This window comes from Harpia harpyja, chromosome 11 (assembly GCF_026419915.1).
Source record: "Harpia harpyja isolate bHarHar1 chromosome 11, bHarHar1 primary haplotype, whole genome shotgun sequence".
Lineage (NCBI taxonomy): Eukaryota > Metazoa > Chordata > Aves > Accipitriformes > Accipitridae > Harpia > Harpia harpyja.
Genome location: NC_068950.1, coordinates 3973193 through 3999273, shown reverse-complemented (window position 1 = coordinate 3999273; position 26081 = coordinate 3973193). Strand labels below are relative to the sequence as shown.

General features: G+C 56.1%; 1 protein-coding gene across 3 annotated transcripts; it reads right to left on the bottom strand.

The window, feature by feature from the left end:
- Positions 1 to 182: 182 nt before the first annotated feature.
- On the bottom strand, positions 183 to 22849 carry ZBTB7A (zinc finger and BTB domain containing 7A). 3 transcript variants are annotated; one of them, XM_052802576.1, is made up of 3 exons: positions 22696 to 22849; positions 6351 to 7555; positions 183 to 2618 (listed from the first exon to the last, which is right to left on the bottom strand). In XM_052802576.1, exons 2-3 carry the CDS (start codon positions 7538 to 7540, stop codon positions 2165 to 2167), a joined length of 1644 nt encoding a protein of 547 aa, XP_052658536.1. In that variant the 5' UTR covers positions 7541 to 7555; positions 22696 to 22849; the 3' UTR covers positions 183 to 2164. The 3 variants fall into 3 exon arrangements, with proteins under 3 accessions (XP_052658536.1, XP_052658533.1, XP_052658535.1); XM_052802573.1 differs by lacking the exon at positions 22696 to 22849 and adding an exon at positions 20644 to 21770; XM_052802575.1 differs by lacking the exon at positions 22696 to 22849 and adding an exon at positions 17760 to 20632.
- Between the last annotated feature and the right edge of the window lie 3232 nt (positions 22850 to 26081).

Below are 26081 nucleotides of genomic sequence, written 5' to 3'. Positions count from 1 at the left end.
GGTGTGTTTGAGGGGGAGATGGGTGAGACGTCTGGACTAGCACTGGCTAGAAAACATTGAAGAAATAAAATTTAAAAAAAGAAAAAAACAAAAAAAAGGGTGAGGGGAGAAATGAACAATACACAAAAACAAAACAAACCCCCCATGATTCCTGCCTAAAATTCAAGCTTCCGTGGTTTTAATTTTTTTTTTGTTTTTTTGTTTTTTTTTTTATTCACGAAGTGCAAACGACTTCGGAGGGTCTGGTGTCAGGGCATGTCACAGAACCTAATTAGCATCGTTCCTCCCATCGGACACCTTGCGGCTTTTATTACTCCATGAAATAGAACTTGGATTCTGCCTATGATTTTTTTTTTTAAATATATATATATATATACACATTTTTCTTACAAAAATAAATTTAGGATTTTTTTTTTTAATAATATTTTTTCTCCGTAGAAGTTGGTTTTGACTTGTAAACATGTTTTGCTTTTGCTTTTTAAATTAAGATAAAGTGATCTCAAAGTACCCGTTCCATCGCAAAGTGCTAAGACTTCTTTGTTTGTTTTTTTTTTTTATTTTTTTATCATGGTTTTTTTTTTATTTTTTATTGCTTTTTCTGCATTAAATAAACATCCATCTCTCCCCCACCCCCACCACTCAGCCCTCCCCCCCCAGCACACACTCCCCTCTCACTCCCTCTCCAAAATACATTCGGCCAAACCTGCTCTTGCTTTGAAAGTAAAAACAAAACACCAAAAGGAAAAAAAAAAAAACCAAAAAAAAGACCAAAAAAAAAAAAAAAAGGAAGAGAATCTAAAAAGTGCTTTCAAAATAAAGGGCTTAAAATCTCTTTTTCATTTAAAAATGTGCATTTAGAAAACAGGTGACCAGCTGAAAGGTGCCTTTTCTTATCGTCCTCTGCTAACCCCGAGGGTTATATACCCGCCTCTAGAGCCATATAGCGCATATATATATATATATATATATACACATACATATATATATATATAGGGAACGGGGGCTGCGGGGAGCTGGGGCCGCTGCAGTTCGTGCCGCCCCCCCCCGCCCAAAGGCCTCCTGCCCCTTTAAGGGAGACCTCAAATAACCTTTTTTAAAAGGAATTTGCCATTTTTAGGCGCTTTCGGGGCATATGGGAACACTGCTGCGCTGACCCAGTGCCTAAAATAGCCTAGGGGGGAGGGTTTTCTCCCCCCAGCCCCAAATTCTGCCTGGGCAGCGGGTGCTGGGAAGGGGTCGGTGGGATCTGTGCTGTGCCGGATCCGTCTCAGCCCCTTCCCGGGATGAGCCGGACACCCCGGGATAGGGACGCACGCGGGGACGGACGCACCCTCGCCCGGCGTTACCCGTTGGCGGTGGCACCGGCGTGGCTCCGGCTGAGCCGGTGTCCCCCGGTCCCGGGTGTCCCCAACCCGGGGTGTCCCCAATCCGGGGTGTCCGACACCCGCTGCCGACAGCGACCCTGCAAAATCTTGGTTGTCCACTCACACGATTAGGCAATTTTCGGCAATTTTCTACACCGAGCCGCTGCCGTCGGCTCCCCTCTCTGGCAAATTCGGCTTCGCGCCGGGGCTGGTGGGAAGGACCCACGCCCCCTTACCCCAAAAAACCGACCCCGATCTCCCTGGAAGGAGCCATCTCCACCTCGGGACGCAGCAACGACCAAACATCTTGCGCCACTGGAGCTTTAACTTCCCAAAAAGCGGAGGGGGGAAGGCTGGCCCCGCTCCCCCCGGCCCTCCGAGGCACCGTGTACCGCCCGCCCTGAAAGAGCCCTTCCACTCCTACCACTTTTTTTTTTCTATTTTTGCTTTTTTTTTTCTTAAATAGATCTCTCTCTGAAATAGGTTTGTTTTTTTTTTTTTTTTAACGTGTGTTTGGACACAAAATAAAGCTTTGGATTTACATGGAAGCTCTTTTCCATGTGACAGAGCCACTTTCCATCCCCACCCTGTGCTTCCTAGCATCTGCCTTTCCAAGAAAAGGTCCTTGGCTACTGAGGGATCCTCGGGGGAGCCCTGCTTACGATGGGAAGATTGGAAACATAATATATATATATATTTTTTTCTGTTTTTTTTTTAAAAAAAAGGGAGAGAAACATCTTTAAAGAGAAAAATCGGAGGAAAAGTACTAACTAGATTTTGTGACACTTTGTTTTTTTGGTTTAGGAGAGTCCTTGCGTGTTACCCTCAGACGACCCTCCTGCTACATTCAATCCTGATGCTTCATTATTTGAATTATCCTCAAAGTGCTGCTGCTCCTGGCCGTTCCTCTGCAGGGTGTCCTCTGATTCTTGACTCTCCCCACCGGCTTGAAAACTTCCATCTTCGGGGTTCCCCGTAGGGGTGGTAGGCAGACCCCCGGCATCTCTCACCCGGGGTTTACGGCCCCTCCTGGATGGAATACCGTTGCATCCATCTTTTTTAAGGTGCCTGTGCAAGTGGTCGGAGCGGACGAAAGTCTTGAAGCAGCTGTCGCACTGGTAGGGCCGCAGGCCGGTGTGGACGCGCATGTGGTTCTTCAAGTCGTAGTTGTGAGCGAAAGCGGCGCCGCATTGCTGGCACAAGTACGGCTTCTCCCCGGTGTGTTTCCTCATGTGAACCTTCAGCTTGTCCTGCCTGCGTGGGAGAGAAAGGACAGGGAGGGGGGGCGCAGGTCAGCCTGGGGGTCTGCCTTCGTCCTTGCGCCCCGCACGGGGCCGAGCATCGCTACGGGGCCGAGCATCGCTACAGGGGCTGAGCATCGCCTGGTATGAGGTTGAGCATCACCCAGTACTGGGCCGAGCTTTGGTACAGGGCTGAGCATCGCCCAGTACAAGGGCGAGCATCACCCAGTACTGGGCCGAGCTTTGGTACAGGGCTGAGCATCGCCCAGTACAAGGTTGAGCATCACTCCGTACTGGGCCGAGCTTTGGTACAGGGCTGAGCATCGCCCAGTACAAGGTTGAGCATCACCCAGTACTGGGCTGAGCTTTGGTACAGGGCTGAGCACCGCCCAGTACAAGGTTGAGCATCACCCCATACTGGGCCGAGCTTTGGTACAGGGCTGAGCACTGCCCAGTACAAGGTTGAGCATCACCCTGTACTGGGCTGAGCTTTGGTACAGGGCTGAGCATCGCCCGGTACAAGGTCAAGCACCACCCAGTACAGGGTTGACCATCGCCCGGTCCGGGGTCAAGCATTGCTCGAGTACCCGGGCCAAGCTTCAGTTCAGGGTTGAGCATTGCCTGGTACGAGGCCAAGCATCCCCCGGTACTGGGCTGAGCATCGCTCGGTACGGGGCTGAGCATTGGTACTGAGCCAAGCATCACCCAGTCTGGGGCCAAGCATCACCCAGTATGGGGTCAAGCATTGCCCGGTACAGGGCCGGCCGGCTTCTGGCAGGGCCCGCGCAGCCGCAGGCGCTGCTTGCCGGAGCCCGGGGAGGGCAGTTGCAGCAGCCAGGCCGGGGGGCCAACAAGTCCACGTGAGCCACAGCGTCTCACGTCTTCCTGGAGGAAAAAAAAATGAGGCACGAAGCACGTGGCGGGGCAGAGCAGGCAGCGAGGAGGCACCATCCCTGCCCGGGCGGAGGGCAAGGGAACCGCTCGCCTCTTGCCAAGCGGATCCGGACCCATCCCTCTCTGCTCTCCCGTATGGAAAAGGCAGGCTCCCGCCCCGCACGCCCCGTCGCAGCACAGCCACCCCTGCCTTCACCCGTGGCGGGGGGGAATTTTGGCAGCATCAGGCCTCAAGAAGTCCTAAACCTTAAGGGAAGGATCAAAACACCAAGGACGCGTTTCAACGCAGCTCCCAAAGGGGCTGGGAAGGTGGGCCTTGTTTAGAAGAACGTGGTAGGCAGCAGCACATCAAACCAGCTTTTTTTTTAAATAAATTTTTATAATTTAGTAAATTTTATAAATATTTCTGATTTTTACAAAATCACTCTGCCTTTCTTTCAGAAGATTATTAGAGGGCCACCGCCGCTCCTCCCCCTGCGAACACGGAGGAACCAGGAAGCACAAGTGAGCAAAAATCAGCGTAAACCAACAGGCTCCGGTCCCCACCCGGTAAGGGGGTGGCAGGGAAACACCCTGTGCTAAACAGTCCCGGCTCGTCCTCCTGCCTTTACCCCAAAAATTCCTTCAAGAGCAGGGACTGCTGCTCTCCAAGCAGGCTCCCCGTGCCCAGGGTTCCCCAGCCTACCGCGATACGCGGCTTTTTTAATGGCAGAGGGCTTTGTTTTCAAGCAATGCACTGTCACCCGACGTGACGAGGATGAGGAAGGAGAGCGCGGTGAAGGAATGCAATAGAATAATAACATCAGGGGGAAAATAAGGTCACGTTTGCACCCATTTTTACATTGGGAGCCTCTGAGATAAGGCTTCGAGCACAGCCCAGGTGCTGGGGGAGAAAGCAGCAAAAAACAACTCACGGACACCACTGCCGAAAACAACCCAGAGCGGACGAGACCTGGGCCGGCAGCTTGAGTTTATTACTCCCTGCCATACCCCACGGCAGGCTGTGCTGGGGGGGGGGAAAGGCTGGCGCACCCCCTGGAGAGCCGGCCACGAGCAGAGGGAGCTGGAAACCAGCTGCGATTTTGAGCAGCAGCCTCACGGAAGATTTTCCACCACTGGTGTGAACGCCTGAGGCCAGCTCAGCAGCTGCCGTGGGGCGAGACACGCCACGGGGCATGGCAAGGCCGAGCGTGGCTCCCTGTCCTCATCCGGGCTTCTCCGTGCCCAAACGCTGGCTGCGGGAAGAAGCAGGGGGATGTATTTTGGCTGGAAAATAGCGTAGCCCTGGTATATTGTGAAAGGGCCTTGTTTACAGGGGCTGGGAGACAGAGTTTCCACCCCATTCTCTGCAGTGCCAGGCCCTCCCGGGAGCCCGCAGGGAGCAGGTCCCCATCCGAAACCCAGAGGAGGAGGGCGAGATTGAAAAGCGATGAGGCGGCACTGCCCCACAGACCTCCTTTTCCCCCCAAAAAGCCCCACTCCTCCCCTCATCTCTCCCCCTCGCCGCCACCCCCCAGCGCCGACGTCTGCCAGCGACCCCACGGCGTTTCCGCATCCTCCGGCTCCCGGCCACGGGAGGACTTTGGACCGCTCCGGTGCGGCAGCCGGATTCTGCGCGGCACCCACAGGCCCCCCCCGGCACACGCGGGGCAGATCCGGCACAAGGAAGGAGGTGCCGCGTGGCAGGGCCCAGCCGCGCAGGGCCGGGTGCTGGGGGAGCGGCAGAGGGCTGGCATGCTGCCCCCGCCATTATCTGCATTCCTCAGCTATCCAACGTGGGGCTGGGTGCGGCCACGGCCATGGGGAGGGGGCCGGCAGCGCCGTGGGGCAGGACACGGCCTCCAGCCCACGTCCCAGCTCCATCGGCTTCGTGCCGGAGCCACCTGCCGTGTCCAGGGGCTGCCCGTGGCGGGGAGCAGCCCCGTGGACCCCGTCCTCCAAGGGGAGACGCTCTCAGGAAGGGCCAGCCCTGGCAGCGAAGCAGTCGGCACTCGCAAAGCTGGGAATATTTCGGCAGGCAACGAGCAGGCAGGGCAGGCAATCTGGCTCCTCTGCCGGGCAGCCCACGCGGTCCCTCGGCAGGGTCGGGGGGAGACCGGGGTGAGACCCCCGCCCCGCCTCAGCCATCAGAGCCGCAGAGACCAGAGAGAGGAGGCGGTGCTGCGACGCGTGGACTCGAGTGAACCGGAGGAATCCAAACAATATCCCCTTTCTTCAGCGTTCCCGTGGCGGAGGGAAGGAGCAGAGGAACCCTGATTAGAAACAGCGCCGAGGCGAACGCCCCCGGGGAGCTGAATCAAGGCAAGGGGGTTTGTGTGTTGTTCGGGGTGGCCATCGCTCAGCCCACCGTGGTTCGCCGTGAGAGGACATGAGCAATGGGGGGGGGGGGGGGTTCAGCCTCTTCCCACCCCGATGACCAGCTGCCGGTGCTTCAGTCACCCCACGGAGCCATTTCTAAACGACTCTCCGACTCTCGCCTCAACCCCGGGCTCCTCGGCCACGACGGAAACACCAAGGGCTGCAGCTCTATTTCATCAACCACGTTATTTGGCCTCTGCAGAAGCCTGGGTCTGGCCAGGTTTCCAGCAGAGCTCAGCAATTCAGGACACTGGGACGGTGTGGCACTGGCTATCAAGACAGGCCCCTTGAGATATCTCAAGAGTCAGACACCCAAATCGCTCGTCTCTCTGGAAAACTCTGGCCTTCATATCCAACTCACCTGTTAAGATGGAAATTAGCCGAGCAGGCAAGATAAAATTGCACAAGACCAGCCCCACGACGGCCCCCGGGGAAGCCAAGAGCCGGTTTTGTGTGACAGTTCCCTCTCCTCCAGCGTCCGCCCGCTCCTTACCTGGTGAATCGGACTTTGCAGATGTTGCACTCGTAGGGCTTCTCCCCGGTGTGGGTGCGGATGTGGCGCGGCAGCTTGCCAGCCCCCTGGATCACCTTCTCGCAGATGGGGCACTTTTGGAATGCTTTTGCCCTGATCTTCTTCTCCACCTTCTGGGACCAGGACGGATAGACGTCGCCCTCGTTCGAACTGCCGAAATATTTCAAGTAATAATCCATGACCCCATCGTCATCCTTTCGGTCATCCTCCCCGAGCTGCTGTCTCCCCACGGAACTCATCATTTGCTGCAGCAGGGCGCTAGCAGCCAAGCCATCCACCTCCCTCACATCATCCTCCGTCTCCGCTCCAGCAGGAACGAAGCTGGGGGAGTCACCGGCTTCCTGCTGGTCCAGAGGCCCCCCCGGGGTCCCCTCCTCTTCTCCCGGTGTGGGCAGGCCACGGCCGCTGTAATGTCCATTCTGAGAAGGTGAAAACAAGGAGCCAGGAGCCGCCTCCTCCTCCTCTCTGTCCAGCCACATGGCTGAATTGCTGTCAGGATCACAGTCATTCGGCTTTGGTCTTTCGTTTAGGGGGGCTTGCGAGTAGAATTCTATGCCATTGCAGTCCGGCTCCTCCTCCTCCTCTTGGCCTCGGAAGTTCAGTCTCTGAAGGTCTCTCAACTCTGGGTTGGTCCACGGAAAGCTGCCTTGGTGGCCATTGACGGGGTTGCTCTGGAAGAACTCCAGGTACTCTTTTGCTCTGAGATGGTTCCTTTGATCAATTTGATCTACTGTATCCATCTGGTCATTTTTGGCCAGAATCTTCCTGTCCAGGAGATCCGTGCAAACATCCCTTACCGCCGGGATCTCCAGCAGTGTGGCGGCATTGAGGATGTCATTGACATTTGAAGTGCTGACAGTAAGGGTCGCGGTGTAAGCGAACTCCAGCAGAGCCGACAAGGCGTCCGCACTCACAAAGTCTATCTCATACACGTTTTGCTGGTCCACCACTAACCCTGAGGTGAAGAGCTTCTTGAAGTACTGGCTGCACGCCGCCAGGACGGAGCGGTGGGTGGGGAACTCCTGGCCTTCCACCAAGATGATCACGTCGCACAACAGCCCGTTGTTTCTCTGCTCATTCAGACTGCTGAGGATGTCGCTGCTGTGATCAGGGAACGGGATCCCTATGGGGCCGTCCACGCCACCCGCCATCTTCGATGCAAAAGGCTACGAGAGAAGAAGGAAAGCGCAATGAGTCACAGGGGCCTTGGCTGCTTGGAGGCATCACAACGCACGGGCAAACTCCCAACGCAGAGCAGGTAGCTGTCCGCCGACGCCAGCGTGCTCTGCAACAAGCACTGGCTATCGGCTGGCACGTCCTCTGCACCTCTCCACATCACCGTCGAGTCCGCCGTCCTGCCCAGCGTCTAAGATGTGCCTCCATCAGCAGGCAAGGACGGACCCGTGCTTACCTTCACTCTGCGAAGGAGGAGGAGAAACACAGCCCAGGTGCTCTCAAGATATAGAGTCTGGGAGAACAGCTGAATTAGCACGGATCTGGGCCAGAGCTAGCAAGCCTTGGCAAGGGCCAGGGTTAATACAGCCAGACAGCATCTGGACCGAGCTGGCAGGCGTGCCCGGCGTTGGGCTACAGTGGCTTGAGCCTCACCGGTGGACCCCGGTCCACCTCTGGGAGTATTTCCCAATCCCACCACTTCTACTGGAAATGTCCCCTGCTCATTCAGCCTTGCTCTGCCCAGCCAAAGTCCTGATACGATCACGTAATCGTTGGGAAAATCGTTCCCATCGCTCGTCCCTGGGCTCCCGGGGTCTGCAGTCGCTCTCAAGAGAGATGCGGGCAGGGTGCTGGCAGCGAGCATCCTTTGGAAAGGGCACAGCAGCGAGCTCAGTGCTCGAGGGCACCGGTGTGCAGGAACAGGGGAGCACCAACCACCCCAGCCTGCTGCTAAGGGCGTTTTACAAACAGCTGAGCTTAAACACTTAAACCCAAGGCACCCGCTGCACCTTCCCCAGGAACAGAAGCCTCTGCAGTGGCCGGAGAGGAAAGGAGACTGGTCTCACGAAGCGCCGGCAGCAGACCTGGCACCAGCCCCTCGCATCTCAGAAAGGCTTTTCAGCAGAAGCAGCAGTTCTTTCCAATGCCGAGGGTTTGTTTGGGAAAAGATAAATAAGTCACTCCTGATGCGCTAGCACGGCAGAAACAGATCCACTTGACTTTAAATACATCCTCTCTTCAAAGGCTGAAAAAGCCAGAGTGAACCGAGCAGCCCGGTGCTGGCTCACCTCTGTTGGGAAGGGATTCCCCATCGCCGGGAGAGGGGCACCGGGGTCAAACGCAGGCAAGAGCAAAACCTGCCCAGCTTCACTGCACTGCCTGCTCTGAATAAGCCCCTGAATTCTCCCAGGCCCTGCCTTCTGATCCCCCAAATTGGGAATAATATTTCCCTCCTCTCTGTCTCAAGCAGCAAACCCCTCTACTCCTTGCCACAGAGATGCTGTCTGCCTATAAATCAATGTATTTCCACACCCACCCCCGGCAAGCGCTGGATCCTTAAGGGCTAACACAACCCGCAGCATATCCACACACAAATAATTTCGTTCGCAAAACCGCTTGGCACGAGCGTAAGTATCAAAGTCCCCAGTTTACAGATGGGGAAACTGAGGCACAGAGGGAAGTGGCCTGCCCCACGCAACGGGGGGCGGGGGGGATGGATGACTCAGGAGCACATCCAGAACAGAAGTAATTACACAGGAAGCAACTCCCAGCACCGCGTTATAGCACGGGGAGCTAGCAACCAGGTTGCAAAACAACGCTCGCTTCCCGACATACGCACCCACCCCCATTCTGGGCTTGCTAGCAGATTTCTCAGTAGTTCTCCCTATTTTCTGATTTTTAAAAAGCTTCATTAATCCAAGGGAAAAAAAAACCCAAGGAATTTCTGCACCTTCTTGTTTTGTACAAAGAAAACATAGGAGAACGCGGTTCTGAGGAAGTTCTGAGTCTGTGAAACACCAATCTGAAGCAAATGCCTCGATATTAAACAACAGTAATGCATAAACCAGCCTTAAGCTCACCACGCCAACGTGATGGAGAGGGGTCAGGATGGGAGGGAAGAACCAGAGGAGCCAGGCTGGATGTGCTAGGTTGCTGGTGCAAGTCCTGCCACCAAGACCAAGCGCCGAAGCAAGGCAGCTTCCCAAGACGCCCGGAGCAAGGGCACCGACCCCAGAGTCACCTCCCAGGCTCCTGCAGTGGTAGGATTTGAACTCAGAGCCATTATTTCACAGTTTTTTTTTTTTTTTAAATAAAAGGTCCTTGCTAGGGAGGAAAAGGCTGTTTGATGGCTAAGCGCAGCATGGGGACCAGGAAAGCCAGCACTCCTCCAAACTCAGGCACTGGCTTCAGGTGTGACCTTGGGCAAGGTCACCGCATCTCTGCATCCGCAGGGGGTCCGAGGGACACCCCCCCCCCCCCAGGCTTCCCGAGAGGCTGGGCTACAACAGGGGAAGCCTCCGCTGCCTCAGCATCGCTTGCCCCATTCCCACCAGGGCAGCCCCAGAGTTGCCCAAAAGCCCCCGATCTGAGCCACCACGGCACTCCGCTCCCCAGAAAAGCGCATCTGATACCCCTGTGCCCACCCCCAACGCCTCCTGGCCCTGCAAATGACATCAGAGCCTTCTCCCCCCCTTCCCCTCTAAATTAGATGCTTTACAAAGCTTTCCCCCCCCCTCCCTCTAAAGAGAATTTGAGCTGCGTGAAGCATTTTGAGGCTTCAGGCAATAGTCTTCTGGGCAGCCAAGCTTCGTCACCCACACAACCGGGCTTTGTCGGCTGCCGTGCCCGGCTCCGGGGACCGAGGGGGCCTGGGGGAGCAAGTCAGGCCGTGCAGGCAAGGTCACCCCCCCTCCGGCCAGGGGGCCAGGACAATCGGCCGGACAGTGTGGGAACGGCTGCAGGGTCATGAGACTGCCGAGGGCTGGCATGGAAAGTTGTACAACTTCGCAACTCATTCTCCTCGCACAACACGCCCTTTGTGTCCCTCATCTGCGGTGGCCGAGAACGTCGAGGGGCAAACGGGCTGCCCTGAGACCCCCAGGAACGGCTTCGGCACCCGGACGCTCCAGCCACAGCCAGAGACTCACACAGCCTTAAAAATCACACCCTTTTCCCTTTTCAGGGGGCTGAACAGCCAGAGTATTAAAGCCTGGGGATTAGTAACAAGAGACAGAGCTTTCCACCTTTAAAGGTTCGAAAAAAAAAAAAGAAAAACCACCAACAAACCCCACCACCTGCATGCAGTAGGAGCAGGCACAGCGTGCAACACCACGGCGGCAGGATGGGTGAAATCCACTCAGAAAGGTCCCGACGGCCAGGTGACAAGTGACAAAAGCCGCTGGCATGACCGCCAGCTAGTCCCCTCCTTGGCAAGAATAAGGTCTGAATGGGCCACCAAGGGGGAGCTTCAACTACTGACCTAAATTTCCCAGGCAGCTCTTTTCTCTCTCTACACCCTCCAACCGCCGAAAAGGCGTTACACACTTGTTGTCCCAGACTGCGCGTCTCTGCAGGGTTGCAAAGATGCCACATTTCACCCCAAAGTGGCTGCGTTTGAGAAGTTAGGAAATCGTCCTCGCATACAACTCGTAGCAGCTGAGGGAGCACCATCAACTTAAAATACAGTCCATTTGAAAGAGAGAGTGTACGACAATACCAGAGCTCTCAAATTTATTTACAAACCTTATTTACAAACCTGGCATAACACGACATGCGTCCCTAACTACTCAGCTAACTCTGCTTTCATTCGTGCTGAGCCTGCTCTACATTTCCAAAATACCAACGCAACCAACCTTCGGCTATCCCCGGCTCCCCAGGTCAGCCCAACACAAATGCAGCCTGATTCCAGGCCGGAAAAATGTAATTTTTTTGTGTGAGAGAAGTGCTGCTGAATGCTGCGAGCGAGGGAAGCCCTCCGCCTCCCCGAGACGCTGCTCGCGGCAATCTCAGCTGTTCCACATCCAACTGGTTTTGCACTGAGGCCGACTGTAGTTTGATGCTGCTCCTCAACACTAAAAGGGTATTCTCTTAAGCTCAAGTTATCAACTCGCTCCTTTCAGACCTACCAGACGAACTGCAAAAGAGCAGAACAGAGCGTTAACCGAAACCCCTGAGCTTGCACTTTACTCACCTCGAGTCCAGCGGGATGTCACCCAATCGCTTTCCTACAGGAGTTCTGGAATTTAACATTTACATTCAAATGAGACGACCACATTAAGATGGGATCACAACCAAAAGTGCTGACAAAACACTGCTTAATTACTAGTTTTCCACATAACCTCAGTGGGTTGTTTGGGGTTTTTTTTTGGTTGGGTTTTTTTTTTTTCCCCTTTTGCTTCTTTGCATTTCTTTAAAATTTAGCTGGGTGAACAGAGGAACCTGAGCAGCTTACACCACCTCTGAAATACACAGGTATCAGGTGTAAGAGCTAAGTCACATCTGGTTAGCTGGGTAACAGAGAATGTTTTCAATGTGCTCTTCATCCGGAAAAGATCCCAAATCGCTTTACAAAGGCAGGGCTCTCCTCTCCCGCAGAGGTGCCACCCACTCCAGCAGCACAGATGAGAAGCTTGAGCAACACTACGCACCTGCCCAGGGCAGAAAGGGAAAATTATCATCGCCTTTTCCACCGAGCACGAGGCAAAATGGCTTTAGGGCACCGGTACGATCCACAATGCAAGGTTTCCTGGGAACAACTGTGTTTTGGGCTACGGCACGTGGTTATTTGGCCTCTTGAAGCTCAAGGTACCAAAGGAATGGAGATCACAGGTTGCTGCGCCCAGTTTCTTAGAGGAAATGCACATGACAGTGTCAGGGCAGACTTTGCAGCAGCGCTGCTGTGTGGTAGAAAAGAATTATTAAAATAATGTTGCTATAAAAAACAAAAAACAAAAAAAAAAAGTCAGTGGTTTGCTGCCCAAGGCCCAAACATTATCCTAGCCCTCACTCACCACCAACTGGAGAAATGGGCATTTTTTCCCTATGAATAGCTCACCCCAATTATAGGTCACACAATGCAAGTCCTTGTCTCTTCGCTTTATATTTAGGGAGCAATCATCCCAGTTCCCCCCTTCCTTCTTCCAGCTGCATGGACACATCTGCAAGCCTGGGTCCCTTGAGATAAAACGCAGCTCTCCGGCCATTTGGAGCATGAGCCATCATCTCTGCTGACACCAAGCTCTGCAACATCCCAAGGACAAGCCCAAGCAGGTCTCCCTCTGCCCAGGATCCACCCTAAACTATGCAGAGGCCTCGGGAAACACACCTAGCACGCAGCAGCATAAAGCCAAAAAGGTGGGAAGATGGTAGGCAGGAGGAAATGAAGGAGGGCGTTTTGCCTGCTTGGGAGAAGTCACTATTTCAACCACTCTATGGTGCTATTAAAATTCAACTGCTCTCTAGAAGGAATGCGCTGTCGGCAGTTTAGTGCCAAACTATCCGAATTATGTGGACCTGCAAAACAGATGCATGTTCTTGAGAGGAAGACCCTGCACATCAACAGGAGCAAACTGCACTGTATGAAAAAATTAAGATAAAATAAAAGCACGCCGACTTTTTTTTTTTTTTCTAATAACTCTAAATTTTGATAATGCAATGGGAAGAATTTTTTTGTGTTTAGCAGGTAATCGAGCCATCAACGGCAAAAAGAGTGAATTCAAGCTTCCTTGTATCTTGACTGGACATCGCATCTGGGGTAAAACACCAGAGGACACATATGGCATGACCAAGATCATGCAGCCATTGAAGTGAAGAGATCAGAGCAGAACAAGCACCCTGCAAATATCTGTGGCCTCTTTGTGGACAATATGGCTCTGTTTTCTGCAAACGGGCATCCCCTCCAGCCCCCTACAAATCCCCGTCTGAAGGCACTGACTCTGCGAAGCATCTTATCCCCCAGCGCCTCTGCCACAGCTCTCAATACAGGTCTCTGTTACCGCAGCTCTAATCGCTGAATTCACATGAAGGCTCATCTAAGGAACAAGACTGACCGCATCATGAGGATTCAGTCGGCTCCCAAACAGGCACTGGGCTCCTGATCACACAACCAGACCAAACTACCACTCCACTGGTTCCTCAAAGTGGGGTGGTTGTTTTGTTCTGATCCTTCCAAAGATCAGAGCTTTCCAAGCATCCCGCTTCAATGTCTCAAATTTAACGTGAAGTGGAAAAACAACCGAGGTGCTATGACAATATCCGAGAAGGCAGCCCAAGCTCCTCAGTTACAGCAACCACCCCTCATTTCAGTCCAACTCGATGAACTCGCACCACTATCAGGTAAGCAAAACAGCTGGGGCTTTCCTTGCCGCTGCCAGGTCTGACCTGCCAGGGAGGTTTGCCTCTCCCTACTGTCTAGAAATATATGCCTGGGCAGCATAGGAAGCTCCAGCACAGAGTCAGCCCTGGTTCTAGGACTGTTTCATACCAAGCAGCTGCCCAAGGTGAAAGGAAAGCCACCCAGAAACCTGCAGATACATCAACGCCGATCCTTCAGCACGGATCAACGCCACGTCCCCCATCTTAGAAGAGCCAAAGCACTTTACGAGCCATATATCGACAGGGAAGAAACACCTAATACGCCACAGAAACAACAGTATCTGGGGCAGGACGCACAACGCTTTAGCAGCACAGAAGTTCAGACAGGAAAGGAGAATCCCACATCCTGCTACTGCTGCCAAGGGAACTCTGGTAGGAAGAATATCTGGTAATTGCTCCCATTGAAGTTTGGACAGAGCGCTGGAATTGAACGCCCCTCGGACCCTCAATGAGCATCATGGGAACTTTAACGACCACAAGTAATAAAGAACCTTGATTTTCCTTCATATTAAAAAAAAAGTAATAATAATCCCCTTCCACAGCAGAGCACCTCAGAGGTAGGGGCGGTGCCAAGAGTTGCCTTTGCTGTGGTGCTTTCCTCTGCTTGGGCTGGCCAAAAGGGGCAGATCTGCAGAGCTGGTGGAGCAAGGACAGCCCTCCCCCCAGACACCAGCCAGCCATTTCCTCGCTCAGGAACGGCTGCATCCTGTGCTCATTCAGAGGAGCCTGCGTAGGTCTGATATATTTGGCAGAGAATCTAAATTAGGCTGGAAGAGCTGCATTGAAGAGTTTGGATGAAGAAGTCCCAAGCCCACGTTACACCAGTGTTTCAGCTCAGGTATCGAACCAGGCTATGAAGGGATGACCACCAAGCCTCTCATCAAGGTGACACATTGCCTAGCAGCTCCTGGACAGACAGGTTTTGGGGGTAATTCAGCAATCTCTCTGCTACTTCGGGCGAACCGTGGCAGCTGATTGAAGGTATCCCCAAGAAACCAATTTAAATTTTACACCTCAACCCATTCATAATCTTCTCAGTATTCAAAACTGCCCCCCTCCCAGCCCTTACCACCGTGTCAGCAGCGGGAAGAAGCGAAGGAGAACTTCACCGACACTTTGGTGGGGTAACAGTGACCGCACGTGCCAAGCCAGAACCAGAGAAAGAGCAACTGGAACCGGGCTCGTGAAGTCCTCTGGCAGCACTGGGTTGCAAAGCAAGCAGCAGAAGAGATGGTGCGACCACAACAGAGCAGGGAGATAATGACTACCCGGGTGGAGCTGCTCCCTGGTGCTGTTAACGAGATGCTAGAGGTCTGGGATTCCTCATCACACTAAAGGAAATCATTAGGGACACTGCTATGGAGCATACCAGGAAAAGGGCTTGCTGCTCTTCATTTTCCAAAACTGCTTGAATTTAAGTGCTTTTTACATGTTGGTCCAGAAGGGAAAGGACATGCCAGATGCAGCTTTTTTCTAGTTGCATGGACAGCGGAAAGACAAGCGTCACTGAGGAAAGGGCTCACAACTACCAGCTTTAACACCAAATCCAGGGTCTGACCAACCAACCGACCCTTCAGCAAGTTTCCCTCCTTGCCTCCCCCATTCAGGCTCCGTATTTTGATTCAAACTCTGACCTCTAAGCACAAAGACAACACAGAGAGCATTACTACTGCTGACTAGGAGAACGAAACCAAAACCAGCAAAGGGAAAGTCACCTGCAGCAGTGCACAGGGCCCACTCCCGACATGTCCCTAGTGCTTGGGGAGGGGGGGGGAAAGCACTCTGCATCTCCCAGGACAAGGTCTATGGCTTTCACATAAACCTAATGGCATTCACCGCCCAGAGGAGACACAGCGTGGCTCCATCTCTAAAGATGCTGGTAGCTAACTTCCGCAATTAAGAAAACAGACGAGGGATGACCAAATGTCACACTCTGCAACGCTGCGGATCCCTACCGATGTCTGTAACTGGGAAGGGATTTCCTTCCAGGGCACAGCACAGCCTCGCACAGCGCACAGGGAAGTTCGGTTTCCGCTGCAGCATCGACTACTGGCAAAAACCAGAAGTCAACTTAGACCCCAACAGACGGCAGTGGTCTGCTCCCGCCTGCCACGTCACATGAAGCACCGTGGCCCAACCTCCACCAGACCTGTTACGGCACATCCGAAAGAGGCAGCCGTGACGCAGAGCCTCCCCATCCTGCCACCCCTCCAAAACCGTCCCGTGCCGGATCAACGCACGGCCCTCTTCCCCGCTGACAGCAACAACCAGGACATACTAAAACTCCTCTTATGTTGCAAGGTTAGCTTGAACTGGTTACTCCACCCAGACCTCCTTGACAATTTTCTCCTTTGTCATCAGAGACCATATTTAATCCAGGAGGAATGTGCCTTGATTCAAGCTCGTGTAGTCACAGACCCAAGGCCAGTGTGTGTCCCTTGAACTTCGATGCATGCATGGGTTTACTTTTGTGCCAGAAGCCGCCCATCACCAGCACCATTGCTCTGCCTCAGGGTTTCTCAACATGCCGGTCCTGAGTCGCATCACAAGAGGTCTTCATGCTGGGCCTGCCTCTAGGCAGCACAAATTTCTCCGCACTGAGAAGAAATGAGCCACCGCCATCCACCGAGGAGGCTGAGAGCTGCCCAGCAACCCTCAGACCCTACTGCAAACCCACCTTCACTCCAGCAAGGCTGTGCGCGAGTTGCTCCCAGGCCTCCCTCCTCTCCTCAGCTGAGCCGCTGCAGCCTACGCACACAGCCCTCAGCCTGCTGAAAATGTCCAAGCATGGTTTACGGGGACAGGAAGGCCGGCCACCCTTGCGTTAATGGAAGCTGCTTGTTTTGCTGCTGAAACAAACTCTTCAAAAGCCAAGCCCAAGTGTGCCCACATGCCTGTTGCCGCAGCCCTCCGACGGGTTTTCTCCCACATAGCTCCGCTGTTGCCGTATAGCAACAGAGCAGCTCCCTGCAAAACCACAGCGGGGTTTTCAGGAGATCCTGCAGAACACCAAGCCCTTGCTATTCAGCCCCTCGTTCTGAGGCTTTCTAAAGTATTTAGGAGAAGTTACACGCAAAGGAAAAAAAAAAAAAAAAAAACAAAAAACCCACACAACATCAAACTCTGTGTGTTTCAATCCTGGCTAAAGGAGCAGCCCTTGCCTAGGAGCACAGTGTGTATGGAAGGGGAAGGTTTCTTTTTCAACTCGAAAGCCTGGTAAGCCTGGAGGTACCGAGATCCACGCAGAAATAAGCCGCCAGTATTTCAGAAAGGCAACATTTGGCCCCTTCGCCAACGGGAGCGACTGAAGACTCGTCACGAAGAAACGAAGCCACTGCCAGCGTTAACCCACTGCTCGGCAAAGCACGAGGGCTGAGCGGGGGCTGCGGGACCACCGGCATGTCCCAGCCGCTCAAGGCTGGATGAAAACGAGAGCTTCTGCGGGTCGTATTTTTACACCCTCCTCCCCTTCAGAGACCAGGCACGACCACAGACCAGCAAGAGGCCAGAGCCGGCACTCCCCACTCTGGCCAAAATCCCCCCAAGTCACCACCGGCGTTTTCCCCCAAGAAAGGCTGACAGCATCTGCTCCCCTCACACCACATTCCCCTTCCCCTGTCGCAGCTTCTCTCTTTCTCCTAAACTGAGAGAACCACAAGAACGGCTCAAATCCCAAATCCCCTCATTCCTGCAGGTCCCCCCCCAGAGCCTGCCTGTTTCCTGACCTGCTCCCCGCACACCCGGTTCTCCAGCCCAGCTCCCTCTCGAGCCCCCAAATCAACCTGTCCCTCTCCCACCCCGCAGCCATGTCACAGGTTCCCCCTCCCAGCCTCCGCGTCCTCCCCCCGAGAAGCCTGACATTTCCTGCCCCGCTCCTACTGCCTTCCTCGTTCGATGTCGGAGGTATAGCATTAACCTAATTGCTTCCAATGGCATCTCGAAGACCGGTTGCCTTTTCCACACCAGGAAGGGGGGAAAAAAAGGGAAGAAAAAAAAAAAAAAAAGAATAAGATTGGAGTTTACTGACAAAGCAGAGCATACCGGGCAGGGCAGTCCCTTATGTAGTTCCTAGTTTGTGGATAAACAGACAGCTCGTCTCGCCGTTCTTGACTCCACGCGACGTGCAAAAGCGAATCCTGAGAGCAAGCATGCCACGCGCTTCATCCCCGGCAATGCTGTCCTGCCATGAAGCTCTTTTCCTTCCCTCCTCGGCGCACGACTGGGCAGCACGGGGATGAAGGGAGGGAACGCTGAACCGGTACCCGCATGTACTCTGCCTGTTGGGGCAAGAGGCTCCGAGTAACTAGAGAGCAGCAACCTGTAGCTACAAGCCTACCTTCGATGCTTGCCCAGCTCCGTGTCGGGTAGGCACTCAAGCAAACAAAAAAAAAAAAAAAAAGAAAAGAAAAAAAAAAGAAAAAATCTACTTACTGGTTTCCAGTTTGCCGGTGGGAAATAAGTAGGTGCACGAACCAGGAAGGAAACAGGGCACACAACTGCAGTTTAAGAGCAGGCAAGAGGGAGTTAAAACAGCGCTGGGACGCTTGGGAGCATCCCCTGCTCTTAAAAAAAAGCAGAGCAGCAGTCCTTCCCGCAACAGGGAGAGGATTTCACGCAGTTTCAGATGGGCATTACGGAACCACAGGGGTGGAAAGCGGGAGGAAAAGGGTCCCGAAAGTGCTGACCCTTCACAGGCAAAGAAATCACCCAGCAAGCGCCTGCGCCGTGTGTTTCTGCCCGGACCCTGGCACCCCAGAAGGGCACACGGATCCATGCACAGCTTGGAGGAGATCGGCAAAAAGTGTTCGAGACAGCAAGGCTGTCGTCAGGGAGACTGCGCTCCTGACAGTCCGGCTGTACGCATTTTTTAAGGGGTCGGCGAAGCAACGGCGTCGGAAAGCCGCTGATTGCCAGGGGATCTGCGGCTCATCTCACCGACGTGGCCTTGGCTCCCACCTGCAGCCACGGGGCAGCTCGCACCAGTTTCCAGTTTCTCGCACCTTGTCACATTAAGAGAGGACGCTGATCCCTATAGTTTCCTTCCACCTGCAGCCAGGAGCTGCTGCCCGAGATCTCGCAGGAAGATTTACAAGTCCCTCAGACGGCTGGGTCTCCGGGGTTGGGGAAGGAGCCCCACCGCGATTCGAGGCACAGAACGACTTTTGCACCGTTTGCACTGTGGAAGTCATGTCTGGACTCTGCTACAGGAGCCAGCAATGACACCGGGGAGGCAGGGAAACTGAAACTATGCACGGAGGGAAGACGATACGGCCAGGGAGCTGGGCGAGAAACAATTGTCCCTGGATACTCGCGGAGGATCCCGACGCCTGTCTGACCTCGTTTACTCCCGCTCTGACGTCCTACCAGAGCTCCTCCAGGACCAGCGGGATGCTCCAGGCACAGGTATCGGGACAGACACACGGCTAACGCCAATCGGGAACACAAACATGCGCCGGTTTGGATCAAAGAGTCATGGGATTGGGTGCAAATGCTTCTCTTCATCCTAGGGACTCACTGTCTTTCTCCCTTTCCCCGAGTTTTGCTCGTCAAAAGGCTTTTAATTACAGATTGAAACCAGTCTCTTCAAATTTGAGGTTAAGGCTGGTTGAGAGCATAGTTAAGAGCAACTATTTATTGCTTTGACTATGCAAGATAACCAGTAGGATTTTAATTGTTTGCCACAGAAGTCTTCTCTTTCAATAAACGCAGCATCCTGAGACTGGGAAAAAAATCCTGAAGTGTCAGTTTTAATCAAGATTAAGCCACAGTTCTCAAGCATTTAGGCTCTGTCTCAAGTGCAGACCAGGAATTTCACAGCCCCCCCCCCCCCAGTTTTTAGGTTGGACACCTGCAGGGGATTCGATTCTACAGAGTTAAAACCCAGCACTCAGGTAGCACTTTATCTGCCAAACGAGGTCTCGAGTAAGACAGGCAGTGCAACCAAACCATCACAGCACCTCGATATAAGCATAAATTTCTTCCCTGATTTGCGTCCCATGCCGACATCCAGATTCTCACGCCGGGAAAACAACTGTAATTTTCAATTCTGCTTTAAAAGTCACAAAACACAAAGCAAACCCACCGCATTCACCATGCCAAATTAATTCCACCCAGCCGCGGCTGGCCCAGCACCTCTGCAAAGCAGAGCTTCTTATTAAGCCCACAATACAGCTAAAGATCATCATCGGACCCGCTACCACAAAGCGACAAGATGCATATATGAGCAAAAAATAAAGAGCAAAAAATAAAGACTTGCAGATCAGCAGAAAATGAAGAACTACTTTCATTCACCACCAAATTTATTAAGAGCTCATGCCTTGCAAAACCCTCCCCTGAGTTACTAACGCAATTAAGGCTTGGTGGAAAAATCCCACCATCTCACCCATGTTTGGGTTGCGCCTCTTCACTCCCTCTTTCACCAGAACAAGCCTAAACAGGGGCCAGAATGAATATTAAACAAGAATGGCTCCTCTCTAATAAACTGCTCAGTTTCCCTCTGTCTCTCTCTCTTTTTTTTTTTCCTTCCCCTTTTAAAAGTTGTTTAAATACAACATCTCCAGCACACCATCAGAATTAAGCCAGCCCGTCTCTTCCTGATCAGCCTCCAGAAGTGCCCACATACTGCAATTTCCAACCAGGACCAGCAGAAACATTCAGAAATAAAACATTTCCTTAAAAAAAAAAACAAAAAACCCACCCCAAACAAAAAAAAACAACCAACACTTTTTAAAATGACGGGATGACCTTTTAGCTCCACTGCACACAACTTCAACCCTCATTAGGCTGTAAATTCTTCCAGGCAGAGACCTTCTCTACCCGTGTCTATAAAGTACTTATATAATAAGTTATGGTTTCGATAGCCAAGACAATTAACAGCACGGGGAACACGGCTAATCTTGAACTCGGACCAGCACCAAACTCTTACCAAGAGTCCTTGAGCCGAGAGAACCTTTGCTGCCCAGCCTCCCGCTGCCCTGCAAGTAAGAGGGTCTCCAGGAACTGAGCACATGGGAGAGCCAGACGAGGCACAAGCAGTCACATCGGTTGTGGGTGCACGACAGGAACTGTTGCTTTCAACATGGGAACGCCGGGATTTAAAAGTTCTGGCAAGAGGAAGCCCCAGGTGCCAGGAGTCCCGGTCGACGCGCAGGTCCGAGGGCTTTTCCCGCACTATTGACCCAATGCAAGCAACAAAGCCCTTTCCTCAGGGAGCAACCAGCTTGCCTCCGCTTTCAGACCACGGTCACCGAAGCAATCTGCCCGTGACTTTGTCTCCTGCCATCAGGCTCACAAACGCAGCGCTCCTGGGGAAGCTGGCAGTAACCTTCGGCTCTATCTCGGGGAGCTCAGCACGGGAGCTTTGGGTACCCGAAGGGCGAGCTCGATTCCCGACCCACCGCCCCAAACTCAAGAACCTCGAGACGGGGGACGGCGAAGACAAGGAAGTGTCACAACCCTGGCCAAGCAGAGAGGCCTCCCCTTCGCTACGAGCGAGGGATGCTGCCCCTCATGTCAACCTCCGCAGCCAACTCGTCGGCCTTCGCTGCTGCGCAGGTCCAGCGGCGGGGAGAGAGGCTTATCCTCTTCCAGGGCAGCCCTCTCTACGCAGGGCCCAGCCGACGGCTTTCAGGGCCCCAACCACCGAGGAGGAGGAGGAGGAGGGGTGGGGGGGGGGATTATCACTGCGAACCGCCGCCGGCTGCCCGACCGCCCTCTCCCCGCTCAGCACACGGGGGTGCGTGCGGAGCCGGCCGGGGGGAGATAAGGAAGGGGTGGGCAAAAAAAACACAAAACAAACAAACACCCCCGTCCCAGAACGAAGCCAGGGAGAGCCGGCAGGCCGGGCCAGCCTCTCCCCAGGCCGGTTCCCCGCGGTGACGACCTTGGGGTGCTCGGGGACGGGGGAACCCCGGCGGGGAAGGGGAAGGGGGGGGGGAAGGGAAGAAGGGGGGAAGGGAGCGGCCCGGCCCGGCGCCCCCGCACGGGTCGGCCCAGCCGCGGCCGGGCTGGCAGGACGCTCGCCCCGGGGGACCCCACCCAGCAGCCCGGCCCCCCCCTCCTCCTCCTCCTCCTCCTCCTCCTCCCCCCCTCGTCCTCCTCTTCTCCTCTCCCCTCGCCGGGCCGGGCCGCCCCCCCCCCGCGGCCCGCTGGCGGCGGGGCCCACAGGGAGCCTTGGCCGGGCGCCACGACCCCACCTCTTCCCCCGGGCGGGCCGCCGCCAATGGAGGCCGGGCGGGGGAGGGGGGCGGGGGGCGCCCAGGCGAGGTCCCGGCCCCGCGGCGGCCGCCGCCCGGGTTCCCTCGGGCAGGGCCGGGAGGGGACGGGGACGGGGCCGGGGGGTGTGGGCCGGGGCCGGAGCCGGGGCCGGGGCCGGGGGGGGGGGGGGCCGCAGGCCCGCCCGGGGAGGCAGCGCAAGGCCCCGCCGCGCCTGTCCTCGGCCACCCCGCACCCCGCGCGCCGCCCGCCATTGGGCCGGGCGGCGGGCGGGCGGGCGCGCGGGGCGGAGGGCGCGCCCCGATTGGCCCCGCCCGCTGCCCATCAACACGCCTCCCACTCGCCGAGCACGCAAGGCAAACCGGGAAACGGAGTCCGAACCCACCCTCGCACCTGCGGAGCGACGCGGACGCCGGACTACAACTCCCAAGAGCCCCCGCGCGGTGCGCACCCCCCCCACACACACTCCCCCCCCCCCTCCCCGCAGGGCCCTTCCCCCCCTCCGCGACCCCCCCAGCACGGCCCGGCCAAGTACAACGTATGCATGCGGGGGGGGCGGGGGGGGGCGGAGGACGCTGTGGGGGGGGGGCAACCGCCCCGGCCCGGCCCCCCCCCGCCCCACAGACCCCCCCCTCGACCCCCCTTCTCCACACCCCCCCCCCCAACCCCAGTGCTGCCCCCGGCGAGGGGGGGGGGGGGGGTCAGGCCTCCATTCCCCCCCCCCCCCATGCGCCCCCCCACCTCTCCCCCCCCCTCCCCGTACCGGGCGGGGGCCGAGCGGTCCGAGCGAGCGGAGCGGGCCGCGCCGTGCCGAGCCGAGCCGGGCCGGGCCGGGCCGAGCCGTGCGGGCGGGCGGAGCAGGCTCTGGCCGCCCCGCGGGAGCTGCTCGCCGAGGCCCGTATGCGGCTCCTTCCTGCTCCGGCCGGGGCCGCCCCGCTCTTAAAGGGGCCGCGCGCCGCCCCCCCCCCCCCCGCCCGCTCGCCGCCCCCCCCCGCACCCGTCGCCTCGGGGCGCAGCCTCGCAGCCGGGGGGGGGGAGGGGGGGGGGGGCGCACACCCACCCACCCCCCGCAGCGCAAGGCTCCGCGCGGGGAGTGGGAGGGGGCGCGGGGCCCCTTTAAGAGCCCCCACAGCCCCCGCGCTGCGTGGGTCGCTCTTCGCGTCCCCCCCTCCCGGGTCATCGCCTCGCCCCCCCCCCCCCCCCCCGCGTGTCGCCGGCCCGGGTCCCTCTGTGTCACCCCCCCCCCCCCCGTGTCACCCCACGGGGCACCTCCCCGCGCCCCCACCCGTGTCACCCCACAGGGCACCTCCCCGGCCCCACCCGTGTCACCCCATAAGGTACCTCCCCGCGCCCCTGCCCCCCCCTCCCTTCACGTGACACCCCACAGCGCACCTCCCCACGACCCCAAAACCCCCCCGTGTCACACCCCACCCACCCCCACGGCACCTCTCTGCGCCCCCACAGCACCCTGGGTCACCCCAGCCCCCCTGAATGTCACCCCTCCTCCTGCCCCCCCCCTCCAGTGTCCCTCAGGATCCCCCCACTGGCCCGTGACACCCCCCCCTCTCCCAATCTCCCCCTGCCCCCATACTGGGAAGGGGACACGAAGCTCTGCCCAAGGTCACCGGTGGGCTGGGAGCCAGCCCAGCAGGGACAGGGGACTGGACTAACCCGCCGGAGCCACCACCTCCAGGCCTGCCCTGGAGCGGGGGGGGTGGGGGGGGTGAGGGGTGGGAGGGGAGTGGGGGAGGGGATATCCAACAGCAGCAGCCCCCACCCATGACCAGAACTCCAGGTCTCTTCTAGATACCCACCATTCCGCTCCAGAGTGAACAGCTAGCTGCTTAAGGCCGGTTTCCTGCAGGTTGCCACGTTCATCCGCACAGAACACCGGCTGCCGTAGGGCACCCAGCCCCAGCAAGATTTTAGGGAAGATTTTGAATTAATAATAATTTTTTAAAAATTAATTAAAGGAAGAGAAAGAAAGAATAGAAAAGGCTTTGATCATCAGACCCCTGGGGCTCCCAGGGGCCTCTGCTCCAGCCCCACCGGCCAGCACCCCTGGGATTTCCCCATTTCTCCCCTTTTTTTCCTTAAATAACCCCGCTCAGCTCCTCACAGGGGCACCGAGGGCTTCACCCACCACATTCGCCCTGCAACCCCCCCCACGTCCCCACTGCCCCCCCGGCGGTAGAGCGCCCTGGAGGGGCCCCGGAAGGTTTTTAGGGGTGGTTCAGTATCATTAACCCCATTCTGCAGGTGGGGAAACTGAGGCAGGACAGGGAAACCCAGCTGTAGGCAGGGATTGAGGGGACCCTGGGCCCCAACACCGGGGGGGGGGGGGGAGATGCAGGGGTCTGGGGTGGGGGCCCCCCAGGCTGCACCCCAGGGCCAGGCCCTGCCATGCGCTGGCAGCCACACGTTCCCCGGCTGCTTTCGCTTTCCCCCGCCGCAGCCAGGGGCACGCCCAGAGCCCCCCCGCCCAAAGATAAAGCCGCAGCATGGCCCCGTGACCCCCCCAAAAGCCCTCCCCACGCAAGGGCCACCCCAAAACTGCCTGCAACACACATGTAGAGAGCACCCACATATGTCTGGGGTGGGGGCAGGACCCCAAACACCCCCATCCTGTCCCACAGAAGCAGCGAGGTTGGGGGTGCCCCTTCTTTCAGCCCTGGCCAGACCCCCCCCCATTCCTCCCTGCACCCCCAAAACCCCACCGTGCCACAAGGGACCATGCTCACGCCCAGCCCGGGGACCCCACGGGACCCCCACCAAGATTTCCAGTCAACATCACTGAAACCGGCTGCAGCTCTCATGGGTGGAGTGAGTTTATCCCGGTCTCTGCAGGACAGCCCAGACCCCCGGGGGACCTCAAAGTACCAGGAGAAGCAAAACCAGGACAAGCCCCCCCCCCCCCCCCCCCCAAAGTGCCACCACAGGAGCTTCACATCAGGGACCCCCCCATGCGGGGACAGCACCAAGACTGGTGCCCAGCATCACCTCCCCAGAGCCCTGGCATTGCGAACGGCACAAGAACTCTGCAAAATAAAGTTATTTTTCAATTCTGGGCCTGATTTTGATTTCGCCAAGTCTGCCCCAGGCTGGCAGAGCCCACATTCACCTCTCCCTGCTTCTTTTCACCCCAAATATTTCAGAGCTGATCCCGACTCCCCTGGGGCAGGATTTAGGGCATCGCACCATCCTCAGACCTTGCACCTGTTCCGGCCGGGGCTGCCTCCTGCCAAGATAATTCCGTTATCGCCTTCTTCCGCCGGAGGCAGCCGATGGGCAACGCGGCGAGAGCCACCGGCGCATCCCGGCATGGCCGTGTCCCCAAGCACGGTCAGCAACATCGCTCCCATCCAGGGAAGGCCCGCTGGGGTTCCGGCTCTGCAGGGGTTAAAGCCACTTGGGGCACAACCAAGAAAAGAAAAGGCCTGTAAATGTAAAGTGCCATTTATTTTTTTTTTTTTTTGTCTCATGATGAAAATACCAAGTTTAAAAAAAATAAATTGCACCAACAAAACGCTCGATACGCTTTCTCCTCCTCCTCCGCCAAAGCCCAGCACCAAACCCAACTGAAAATATCCTAAAGCTTTATGAACTGTCCCCTTCCCCACCTCCCACTTAAATTAAGAGGCAAAAAACATAACGATGAGCATCCCTGCAGCTCTGGGGCGACATGCCCAGGCATGAGCAGAGCCAGCAAGCACAGACATACCCGGCCCCCCAAAATCTGGGGTCTCCCCCCCGGGCTTGCCTTGGGGGGAATGCGGCTGCCCCCAGCACTCACCCCAAGCAAGGCAACGCCATCATCCTTTGCTAGGGATGGGGAAAGAAAAGGGTACAAGGGGTTTGGGGTTACTGTGTCATGGCACTTGTTTTTGGGGGGCTGTTGTGGTGGGACCTGAGCGCAGGCAGAGGAGATGTCAGCTGCCAGCCCAAGGGAATAAAAAAAACCAGCCCAAAGAGAAGGAAAACACGCAAAAAAAAAAAAAAAAAAATCCCACCAAGCTTCCAAAAATCATCTCCTCACAGGGGGCTTGGGGATTGAAAAATCCCACCAAGCTTCCAAAAATCATCTCCTCACAGGGGGCTTGGGGATTGCAGAGGTCCCACGCAAGGGGGGGAACAGGGGAGCAAGTCACC